The 12,991-nt window shown below is 38.1% G+C and overlaps 1 protein-coding gene across 1 annotated transcript in view; it reads left to right on the forward strand.

Annotated features, from left to right (window-relative positions):
* Positions 1 to 12,991, forward strand: part of Cad99C (cadherin 99C) — a 131,770-nt gene that overhangs the window by 100,893 nt on the left and 17,886 nt on the right. The window contains exons 22-26 of the mRNA XM_089240198.1: positions 3,396 to 3,605; positions 5,104 to 5,220; positions 5,335 to 5,466; positions 6,935 to 7,062; positions 7,160 to 7,275. Of these exons, the coding sequence (XP_089096324.1) occupies positions 3,396 to 3,605; positions 5,104 to 5,220; positions 5,335 to 5,466; positions 6,935 to 7,062; positions 7,160 to 7,275 (703 nt within the window). The remainder of the gene's footprint in view (positions 1 to 3,395; positions 3,606 to 5,103; positions 5,221 to 5,334; positions 5,467 to 6,934; positions 7,063 to 7,159; positions 7,276 to 12,991) is intronic.

A 12,991-nucleotide genomic window follows, 5' to 3' on the forward strand; every position in this document is an offset into this window, starting at 1 on the left:
CCTATGCCATAACAAGGGGGGGGGGGTCGTGTTTGTTTTCACCGAGTCACGTGATGTTCCGACGAAAGATGTTGGGGCCCCAGTTCTCAGCACTGCCAAGGTAGAACTCCTTAATACGTATATGAAGTCATCTTATGCCAAGGCGGAGACCGCTGACGTCATATTCTCTCCGGAGGCTTGATTTATATACTGTTGGTGCTGCCATTTAATCTCGAAATTTCAGGCAACTCATGAGATGATGAAAGAGAGATAGGGAAGAGTTCTTTTTGTCCTTTTTTGGCATGAAATTTTTTTATGAGACGAAAATTTCGGCAACAAACTTCGTGCATTTGCAACAATCGATTTTTTTTATGTAGAAAAAATGATTATTTCTTTCCACAAAAACATTCGGACAATATGGATGATCGAACAAATAAGTGAAAACACGGATTATGTGGTCTTGATAGGGTTACCAGATTCAATTTATCAATTTTTCGAGAATTTTCCATGTAGGGCCTCCAAAAAATCCTTTGGCTTCGGGGCCTATGATGCTATTACGACGATCCTGCCTGTCAGCCCCAATCTTGTGGGGGGTCATGGAATTCCAGTACTTGGTTCTTTTACTTCTACTAATTTACATTAATTAAACAAAAATAGCAATAAAAAATTCGAAAAATGATCAAAGTTATCGAATTGCAACGTATATTTGATAAAGAGATGATGAAGTGCTTTAAAAGTATGACAAAACTTTATGTCTGTTCAATATGATTCGAGCCACGATGAAGTGTCAGCAGGTGGACCACGCGGTAATTATTATTAATAATCTATGAATTTTGTAAAAGTAATTTAAATGCCATTCCCTCTCAACGGATCGTGTTTAATTACGATCCAGACCATCAACGCCTTCCTGAGATAATGAAAAAAATTAGAGTAATAAAATGCGTTCTTTTCGTGAAAACAAAATTTCCCCTTCAAGATTTATGTTCGTAACTCGAAAAGTTTGTAAGTCGGGGAGCAACTACATAAAAATTTAGAGGAGGCCACACTTTTTCTTTTTTTGCATTTAGCCATGAAATTCTCCTGAGCCCGGACTTGTCCCTGATTTTTGAATTTAAATATCTCAGGGTATAAAGCAGTTAAGAACATGTAATTTGTTTGTTGGGCTCAGAAGAGAAAGAGCAACAACTGTCTAATTGGAAGTTAGAGGACGGGGGCGGGGGGGAGGGATCGTATAAAAATTTCATTTTTTATTTTGTGTACACTGTAATTTCATCCTCAAAACTCAGACAGGGTGATTTCTGGTCCCATTTCGGGAATTTTTAAAATTAGAACCATACCACTACGACGAACGGTTGATGGACGAAGGCTGTAACAACACTCCAAGGAGAAACCATTGAATCTTAGAATGGCCATAATATTACCATTAGGCAGGGCCGCAAGTAGTTGGGAGGGGGGGGGGAGCAGTCTGGTGCCCCAGGCGCATTAAAAAGGGGGCGCAGATTTAACCATTCAACCTATCCTTCAGCATTACGGGGGGGGGGTGCCTAAATGAGTGGTTGCCCCGGCTAACCAAGTATCCACTTGCGGCCCTGCCAGTAGGTATCTTATTTCTGACAAAAATCACCGTTATATATATATTGGGTATTTTTTCTTTTTAGATACATTCTTAAGTTTGTAATTTACACCTGGTAACATTTCTATAGATCAAGCTATACAGTTGATCCACTAATAACACACAAAAATCATGTCCTTATTCTGTAGAACTTCGTTTAATGCATGGGCCAATCTGGGCACTTCTGTCACCGTGGTGTCAAGTGACAATTAGACCTGGTTCCGATTTTCAAGAGTAAATATGCAAATAGGTAGGTAGGAATATTTATCTAGGTTGTAGTGCCTCTCTCAGAAAAATCGCTTTGTATGTGGGCGTGTGATAATGCTAAGAGACAGCCCTGGGCGTACTTTATGAAAATTGCGAAAAAAAGCTAATCGAAAAACTTGGCAATAATGTGAAGTCTAGTTTGCAATATTATTAGATTCTCATCTTTCGTGACATTCTTGTGATAATGATCTTCAACTATACAATCAAGTGTTTTTACAATTTTAGGATCTTCTATCGGATGATGGATGTTGAAAACAAATCCGTGCATTAAAAAGAAAATACCATATGATATCTTTTTGGTGGTGCCCCTTTAGTACTGATGCCCTAAGCACGCGCTTATTTTGCTTAATGGTTAATCCGGCCCCGTGACTGCGCACATGATTTCTCTGGAATGAATGGTTCAAACAAATATTTAAAAAATTTTCACACGTATTTTAGTTCATTTTTTTAAGTTCATAGTATGGCTACAACATGAACCTATACCCTTGATACATTATTGAAAACGATGTGAAAGGTTGAACTTTTCAATTGTGATTCATTATATACTCCCTCATTATATACTACTTTTATCCGCATGAAGAGAATAAAATTAATAAAACTGCTTGCTACCACTTTTTGCGATTTTTATCACTACAAAAATGCATATTTGGAACAACTGACATTTTCTTAACGAAACCATAATCATTTACACAAAAATAAACTAATTTGAAATAATACAAATTTTTCATCCAGTACAAGTAACTTGATGACTTTGTATCATCTTCAAGCGCAGAATTTACATTGAAAATAATTTATTCTATTTTTTTTTTACTGCATTCTATTACGTTTATTTTGCTCTTTCATTATTTTCATAAATTAAAAATTAATCAAATCAAATTCAAACATATTTATATACTTCAGACTTTTAATAACTATCTTCTAATGGGAAAACGGAGGCGGGGGGGGGGGGGTGAGTGGAAAATTATTCATGTTCGCAAGAGGGTGCCATAGGAATGTGAAATGGTTGAAAGGGGGGGCCTTGGACAAACAAAGTTTGAGAACCACTTGTTTAACCTATAATAACGAGATATCTCGCTTTCTTAAAACTTTTTTCGTTTTTAATTTATCATCACAAGTCAAGATATTTTGTGTTACTGATTTTTTTCTCTCAATGCAACACATTTTCCTATTATTCTTACTCTGTACCAAAGCTGGTTAAAGAGTTTCGCCCCTCACACTACCGATGGCGCTACAGTATTCTTTGCGCCCACCTTTAATGCAATGTGGGAACGCGTGCTCTTTAACCAGCTTTGCTCTGTACCTACTGAAAACCTGAAGAGAGAGCCTATTTCATAGAGAAAAATATATTGCAGTTCACGTGCGCGCGCGGAGAGGGTTGTGATTTCTGTTATGCCGGTCGAATGAAGGGTAACGTTTGTGCTAGATTTTGTGAAAAAGAAATGCTACAAAATTTCTATTTCAATTTATAAATGAAATTTTTAAATAAAAACGATTTCTTTTAAATTATATCCAACCTGTGGACTTTGTATTTTTACAGGCGACTGATCCAGATTCGGTCAACACTATCACTTACGTGATAAAAGAAGGAGACACCAGTCTTTTCTCCATCGATTCGTCAAGCGGGAAAATCAAAGCAGTCGTGCCACTCGATTACGAACGCCAGTCATCATACACGCTAGTCATCGGCACATTGGAAAACGAGAGCACCAACCAAAGAGCCACCACAGTCGTAGTTATTTCCGTCATGGTGAGCACAGTATTACATCATTAGGCATTATGTATAATATTATATCACAGGTTGTTCCCTAATTGACGGGCCCATATGACAAACGGATAAAGAAAAAAAGGGAAAAACTGTAAGTATTCTATCAGACAGAGCTCGAATCCTACCGGTGGCACACTTAGTGGTAGGATGAAGTTGGTTTTTTGTGGTACCCAAGTTTGAGGCGTGAATTGCGAGCCGATTTCTTCGTTCAAATGTCCCGTCCTAGCGAGCAACAGACAGACATGAACGATGACCGCCCAGAGAGACCATCTTGGGATGATTTGCGCTTTCTAGAGAGCAACCGACTTACAACAGTACAAATATCCAATCATTACACTTCACTCATTGTTTGGAAAATAGATGGCAGCACTAAATATTCACACACAGCACACACTTGGATACGCACTCAGACTGTTAGGTACACATGCACAGTTCCGGCACAACTCGTTCGCGAGTTGCCTATGGTGGTAGACTGAAGTTGTGTCCGGTTTGAAAGAAAGTCAGACAGAGCTTCAAAATGTGTTACAGATTTTCGCAGTAGATGACGCTACAGTCGTGAGAAGAGCTACTATCACTTGACCGTGTATGCACCTCCTGCACATTCCTCTGCGGAAATTTATACGAATTGTTATGTGCCGAAATGTGTGTTCCGAGACTATTTATGGCCCTAACACATCTATAATGTCAGAATTGTGCTTGTTTCGCGTGCTGCTAGTGCTGCCATCGGTCTTTCATATTTTTAAGTAATTCTGAGAATAACTGAAATACGAAATTTTCCCAATAACTATTATTTGCAGTGACAACATGTTGCAGTTTCAGAACAAAAGCGAAAATTTCATCTGAAATCCTTACCAATCATCTTATAAGGGAATTTGTAATATTTATTACTATACTTCTAATTTTTCGGACTTCACAGCGGTATCTGTTAACGAATTTTGCAACTAATTTAGAAAATTTGTATGAATTCAAGTTTCGCCATCCCAGCTGGTACCGGTCGCACTGATTTCTGCGAATTTTTTTCTCGGCTCCCACCATGTAGTTGTATCATATAATGAATTTGTATTTCGAAAATGTCATATTTTAGTTTTTCTCTACTGCAGCGCCATCTCTTAAGGGTAATTATAACTGATTTATAAATTCTCTCTGAAAAAGTTTAGAATGTTATTGTATATTTATTATTACAGTTGGAGACATCTGCACGAGTTACTGCAAATTTTTTTTCTGAGACAGCATAGTGTTATTTCTGTAGATGTATGTTTCTAAAACACCGTAATATTTTGTTTTCACAGACTGTAGTGCTATCTGCTGCAGAAATTTGTAACTAATTCTTACAATCTATCTGACTGAAAATACTGAAAATATTACAGCAAACGTTACACTGATAAATCTTTTTTCTGGGAGGGGGGGGGGGCACCCTGTAACACAAAGAAAATGATTCCACTGACAGAAATTGATTTATTTTCCCATGTACATATTTCAGGATGAAAATGACGTGCCACCGAAATTCACAAGCGTGCCGCTGCCAATCCGTCTTCAGGATACAGTTCCACTGGGAACTATTGTTACAACAGTTGTTGCAACAGATACTGATGGGACAGTGAGTAACTAACCACAGAAGCATTCACGGTTTCATTATAGGCTGCTGGTAATTTTTGAATAGTCTTAATTCAACTGATTGTCTAATTACAATTAATTTATTTCCTGTTACCAGGCACCGGGCAGTGAAGTCCATTATGAGATAACTGGAAAAGAAAAATCCCCGAGTTATTTCATGATTGATAAAGCGAACGGTGTGATTTCTGTGAAGGATGATCTCAGGAAAGAAGCGGACTCGGAATATAAAGTGAGTCAATTCACTTTTATTTTCAAATATCTATTCCCCATTTTATTTTTCTGTCATGCAATACTCTACGTAGTCTTGGCAAGAGAAGAGGGAGCGTCTGCACCAAAGTCTATGAGTTCCACTTCAATAACCAAACCCAACCTCGATGTACCCTACTTAATAGAAACACACTTGACAAAATCTGTGCTAGCTCCGTGAATCGTTCAAAGGCACGCAGTAGTCGAGATATAGACACAGTTTGAGATTATATCAATATACAGTCAAACTCGGTTATAACAACCTAGGTCGGAACGACGCCAATATTTGGTGATTCCGGCTGATTCATATAGAGCAGGGGTAGGTCAACAGTTGGCCCGCGAGCCTAATGCGTATCAGGTAAAAATACCGTGTACATACAAAACTGTTTCCTGATCATTTGTTTCCTTTTCTTTGAGTTATTGGTTTCAATAGCAGACTCTTTCCATTCATTATTTTTTTGTGACGCGATAATGATTTTTTATAGTCACACCATACTGCTTTTTCGATCACCAAAATTGCTAATGAATTTTTTTTTAGCATTTTTCGCCCCACTACCTCGTTGGTATGTTGATGGCTGGTGTTCTGCTCACTGTGACGAAACTTTTTAGAGTGGATGCCAACTCGAAATGGTACCTGACAATTTTAACTGATTAGGCTACGCAGACCCAAATAGTTAAGAAAAAAAATCCATATTTGATAGGTGGGTTCAAATTGTCCCTTTGGCCAAGGGAGTTCCACACCCGGACACGTAATTATTTGTGATGAAAAAAGAAGCATTAATTGCTAAATTTTGGCATTGAGGTTGGTGGCATCATACATTGAAGAAAAAAAAACTGACACTTTTTTCAAACCAAAAAAACCCAATATTCTTTTCTCTCGAAGAAGGTAACTCACGAAAAGGCACATGCATAAACACATGTATCACAAACCTGGGTTCCGTGTTATCATTATTTATATAGATGATCACCAGACAATAGCCAGTGTGCGCATTCTTCAGGTAGTCTGCCTGATCCATGCGAAACTAGTCCATCTCGTACCCGTACCATCACGTGTTTACCCATTCCGGATGGTCAATACTATCCTTCCTACCAGGAGCGTCGAAAGTGTTTCAAACCTTCGGTTACTTGTCTTGAGCTTTACGTAAGGATTTTTTATTTCAGCATCAATGTTGGGGATGCTCGGGCTCGTGCTACAAGTGTGGATGTTCAAGCACCCACAATATTTTGTATCACCCCCGGCTCCGACGCCACTACATGCGACTGCTTTTAACATACTTTTAGTCTGCTTTTAGTCTTAACATGCTTAAGTCTGGAAATTGGCACCTATGTAATTATTAACAATTAAAGCCAGTTCTACTATTTTGAAGTGAGGGATGTATCGATAAGTTTCAATTAATACGATAGTAATTTGAATGGTTAGTATTTATTTATTCTTGTAATGAATTTTTTAGATTGAAGTTATAGCTAAAGACATGGGGAGTCCCCCATTAACAGCCACAGCGACTGTCACAGTATTTGTCGAACACATCGCCACTGTTGCTCCAGATTCTGGATTGGGATTTGCTGATTCGCATTACAAGTATGACCGAAAATGATTTATTGCTGAAATTAATGCTTAAAAGAAATTTACATCAATTTGGATTTGTTTTGAAAAAAAATCATTGTTTCTCCTTCAGTGTTGAAGTTGAAGAAAATTCTTTGGCTAATACTTTGATCAAGACTTTGCCAGTGATAAATAAGCCTCGAGGCAGCTTTCCCATTGGTTGTCGTATAGATACTGGGAACGAACTGGGTAAGTGTTCTTAGCGCGTTTCTTTTTTTAGTAAATTTCATTACAAATTCAATTTAAAGTCAAAGAACTTATCGTAGTACTTCCGATTGTGACAAATCTTTAAAACCCCTGGCAACTGGAAGCAATCCCCGACTCACAAACTGGATCCTTTACAAGCATCGCCCGTAATAAATGTAAGTAGCCTCGATTCGGTGTCTATTCTCTAAGATGAAATCGGAAAGAAGACGAAGGTCTAACTGAAAACCTTTTTTTTGCCAAATATATCGAGAAGCTCGCCATCAGCAAAAAAATTTCCGGTTCATAATTTGAACACTCATAAGTCGGTGAGTGGCTGCATATAGTTGTCGTACCGACCTGGAATTTAGGATTGTTACATTTTAGTTGACTCAAAAGGGACATTATGCTTAAGGGCCCTTTCACACGGAGCGGATGCGGATGCGGGTCCGGAAGAAGTTTTAACAATTGGAATATACTGCGCCTTTCAGACGAGCCGAAAAATCTCCGCACCTAGGAAATGTTCATGCGGGTCCGGACGTCGTCCGCATGTGTCAAAACCTAAGTGCGGGCTCCGCATCCGCACATAGAAGTTTTGACAATAGGTTTATTCGGAGCTATTCAGACGATGCGGATGCGGAGCGAATTCGTCCGCATCTTTGGCTACTTTTTGAAGGTGATTTTTCACGGAATTTTTTTAATTATTTGCCATAAATACCCTTAAAAACACCATATGATGGTCCCTGCTCATTAATATAATGTACCTACATACGTGTATCCCTTCGTTTCCTTCTGAGATTGAGATATGGAAACTTTAACTGCCTTTTGTCCATATTTCACAATTTTATGCAATAAAACCTGTCAACAACGGCCACTGACGGGACCAAAATTATAAGCCGTTCTGTTCATTACGAATATTTAATTGACTAAATACCTTAATAACTTTTAAATTTAATTTAAAAATTTTAATTTTTTTCTTTTTAAATATTTAAAATTATTTTTAATATATTTTTTACAAAATATTCAACACAGTTGGACGCAGAAAATTTCATAGTATTTAAAAATTTAAAAAATGTGTGTTTTGGAAAAGGAAAATTAACGTGCACCAATCACCCCCCCCCCCCTTAAAGTCAAACTGTACTTCATCTGTTGATTGCCAGATGGCAGCACGAGTTCAAATATTTGGCCTAGAATTTTTTTAATGATCTGGCAACTCTGGTAAAGTTTCAATCTAGCCTCGATCAAATGTAGAACGTGTCTTGTGACTTTGTTTTTCTCTGGTACTGTACTCGTCGTTGTTTTAAGAATGACTGATGAGATTGATATTGAACATCTGATTGCGCTGGTGTCCCAAAATCCTTGTATTTGGGATAAATCTTTAGAAGAGTATCATTCACGCACATCCACGACTGAGGCATGGAGGATCGTATGCAGTGAATTGAATTTAAAGTTTGGAGAACTCTCAGACAAAGAAAAAAACATTTATGGTAAGTCAAACAAATTTATTGCAATGTTAGTATATAGCAAATCTACTAGACATTTCATTTCTTATTTAATTAATTTGATGGTAATATGACACTAGTTTTAACGAATAATGAAGCTAGTAGCTGATAATAATTTTCCTATGTAATAATGTTTGAAAAAAAAAGGATAACGTTCCAAAAATCAAGATTAAGTCAATTAACTCAATTTTATATCTTGTCCAACTGCCATTTGACGGAACCTTGTACACTCATGAAGTAGTTTGCAAATTCCATTCTGATTGATTTTTCCTTCATCTTCCCTTTGTTCTTCGGCAAAAGCTCACGAGGAATCTGTTGTAAGCCAGTTATGGACAGAGTGTCCTCAAACTGATATCCGTCTCGTTCCCTTACAAAGTTGTGTAGCACACAACAAGCTTGAACTATTCGTGTAGCAAGCGGAATAGAGACATTCAGTGGCCTATGAAAAATACGCCACTTGTTGCTAAGGATGCCAAATGCACACTCAACGAACCTCCTTGCAACCGTAAGACGATAGTTAAAAACTCGCTTTGTTACAGAGTGCAGTCTCCCTCCAAAAGGACGCATCATATTTGTATGCAAAGAAAATGCTTCGTCCCCGACAAATACGTATGGTACTGAATCATTTGTTCCTGGTAGTGGTTTGGGGGGTGGAAGTTCAAGTTTCCCGCTCTCCACGTCCTTCCAGAAAGATGTATTTCCAAAAATTGTAGGATCAGCATCTTTTCCATATGCCCCTATGTCAACAAATGTGAACCTATATTCACTGTCCACCACCGCCATTAGAACAATTGAAAAATAACCTTTGTAATTGAAAAACATAGAACCACTATCGTGGGGCTTTATAATTTCTATATGTTTGCCGTCCACAGCCCCGATACAGTTAGGAAAATGTGCCTTTTTCTCGAAACCTTGCGCTGCTGCTGCAAATGATTCTGCAGATGGTTTTGGAATGCATTCTTCTTTTAAAACTTCCCAGATTGCAGTACAGACTTCATCAACAATGTAGGAAATGGTTGATACTCCCATCATGAAATTGTAGTGAAGGTCTGTGAATGTGTTTCCGGTAGCCAGGTACCTGCAACAACAAATGCATATTTGTTAAACAATATCCCAAATGTCCTATCCCCCCCCTCTCCACACACACACTTTGATTGTTACGTGTTTGTTGCAGGAAAAGCTGTCATAAAGAAATGGCGTAATATCAGAGACCAGTGGGTGAAAACGGCCAAGAAAGTGAGTGACGAAAAGAAGTCTGGAGCCGCTGCGACCTATATGAAGTATTATACCTATCATGAACAGCTGAGTTTTTTAAAAAAAACTGCAGCTGTAAATGAAACAGTGTCTAGCTATGTGGCAGACGATCCTGAATTTCCTGCTTCCCCAGCGGACAATGATATGGACCAAAGTGTCAATCCTGCACCTAGTCTGCCAAGGAAAAAACCACCATCGCCCGCTGAAAAGGAAGGCACTATAAAGAAAGGAAAAATCGATTTAGAGAAACATATTTTGGATATTCTGAAAGACGAAGATCCAAAGTTGTTATTCTTTAAAGGGATTCTCCCAAGTGTGAAAGATTTCTCAGATGATGAAAATCTTCAGTTCCAATGTGGTGTATTGAACTTAATTCAAAACATAAGAAAAAACCGTATGTATCAAGCCCCACTCGCTCTACAGACCTTTTCATCACAAGCTGCAGACGCTCCTCAATGCTCCACTTGGCAGTGGGAACCTACTCCTCATCGTGCTCTTTCAAGCCAGTGTTCGACTCCTGTTATATCACCAAGCAACAGTGATGCATCAAGTTCTTTCTATGATTTAGATTTTGGAAATGTTACAAAAAATGTAGCAAGTATTAATTAACCAACCTTTTTTTAGACATGTATGTTGATATTGCTCATCAGTACCCGTACTTGTAAACGTGTTTTTTTTCAACTATTACTATCTATCATTATTATTGCAAACAGTAAAGAGTGTTGTTTATTGTAATTCCAGGGTCGTATTTTGTACCTGTAATAAGGGTCATTCAAGTATTACGTCAGCATCAATAGCAGGATAAGGGGGGGGGGGGTTCCGAGTTTGCAGACTTTTGATGGGAAGGGGAGGTTTGAACTGATTATAATAGCATATAAAAGTATTTTCTTTCGAAATTTTAATTTCTTAAGAAATATTTTTTGCATCAACAAAAATTGTTGGGGGGGAGGTCTCGTTCTCCCCCGCCCCGTAGGCCTCTGATCCCAATATGCGAGGTACAGGGCAGAGCTTGGAAGGGGGGTCAGAGTTTTGCCGTTTTTTGCCGAAAAGGGGGGGGGGAATTGCTGAAAATCTGCTGCCGTAATACTTGAACGTCCCCTTACTTAATACACTCAAATTAATTTATTTCGCACATATAACAACAAATTACGACAGTAAGAAAATAATATTACCTCAGCGTAACGGCGAGTCTTTCCACTGGTTGAATATAATCTCTCATGTTTGTTGGAGTCTTCTGCAAGTGCGGTTTCAGCTTTTCTAACAGTTCGTCAAACGTGTCAACTGACATCCGAAAAAAGTTAAAGAACTTGTCATTGTCGCCCCTAAGCTTGTCGTAAATACCCCTAAACACACCAAGTGAAGGTCTCTGTTCATTAATGGGATGTACCCACAAGCGTCTATCTCTTCGTTTCCTTCTGAGGTAAAGAAGATACAGTAATCGTAGCTTCCTTTTATCCATACTTCACAATTTTAATTTTAAATAATCAAATAAAACTGAAAAAATTAAATGCTATCTAAAAACAACACGCTATTCACGTACAGTGTTTACTGGGTGAAAGCAAAATGTGCACTGAAGATGCGGGCGATTCGCCCGCATCTTCAGCGCTCGTTTGAAAGGGTATGCGGACCCGCATCCGCGTCCGCATCCGCATCCGCTCCGTGTGAAAGGGCCCTAAGGTTACCATTCGTCTAATCTTTTGGTTTAAATGAGATGATTGGTGTGATTTGATTTGTTCTTCAATGTTCTAAAACTATGTATGTACCTAATAAACATTCTTCTGAGGAATTTCTGACGAACTGGCGCTTGCCGGAGCATGTTATATATGAAAATGTATGAATTTGCTCTACTAGTTTTTCGTTTCCTCGTATTTCGTTTTCGAGCAGGTGCTGCCATCTGCCTTCTAAACTGCAAGTGTGAGTGACAGATGAATCAATTTTCGTTGTTATGTGATATATTATATTTATGCTGAATGTCTACCTGCTCTTCTTTAATCTACTACTTCCCAACATAGCAACTCTGGCCATATCGCTGTACCGCAGTTTACTGCAATTAACGATAATTCTTTAATCTACTGTTAGGCGCTAACAGGAACGCAAGTAGACACTTTGTCACCCGGGGCAAATTTTGGCTCCCCTTGTTTTGTAGAAGAAACAGTTGATTCAGCGAATTCGGTGACCCTTTAGTTAAAGCGCCCGGGGCACCAGATCCGCCTGCTCCCCCCACTAGTTGCGGTACTGGACGCTAATTGGCATTTAACTATAATTAATATACCCAATAGTCGGAGATATCTAGCTCGATGTTACGTTTTTGGCTCCATCAAATGTGGTGCCTCTAAAAATGTAGAAAAGAGTCGGAAAGGTTTCATTTTTTATACTTGATATTTTGATACGGTAGAAACATCAAAAAATATTTTATCTTAATCATATGTGATGAAATATCATTATAATTTGTAATTCAGTATGTACTGTATATAAGATAAGAAAACCATAAATATTTTTCACGGGAAGTGTATAATATTTTATCATGTAGTTTTTAGTGTTTTTATAATTGCACTTTTACTTGGGTTGCTGTATTTTAGAAACGTATAACATCCATATTTGTAATGGGCTTCTTATTTTTCAGCCACTTAGTTGGGCATTTTGCCTGTTGTGGCTTTGTATTTGTATTAATAGCAAATATGTGTAGGATAATTATTTTCCTATAATTAACTAAGATATTTCTATGGATTTGATATTTAAAAAAAAATCACAGTTTAAATGCCGAATCGGAAAAGGTTGCAGAGTCCACTCCTGTCAAATTAAAATAGCGTACCACTTTCACTAACTTTCAAGGACTTTGAAACGAAATAATTTGACAAACGGAATAATCCTGTCAAACGAAATAATTTGACAGGAGTAGACTCGGCAACCTTTCAAATTCCGCTTTTGAAACTGTGATTTTCTTTAATAGGACGGTGATGATGTGA

The sequence above is a fragment of the Pholcus phalangioides genome, unplaced genomic scaffold (genome assembly GCF_987345545.1).
Source record: "Pholcus phalangioides strain wild (caught in Gottingen) unplaced genomic scaffold, Ppha-v1.0 ptg000012l_1, whole genome shotgun sequence".
In the NCBI taxonomy this organism is placed as follows: Eukaryota; Metazoa; Arthropoda; class Arachnida; order Araneae; family Pholcidae; genus Pholcus; species Pholcus phalangioides.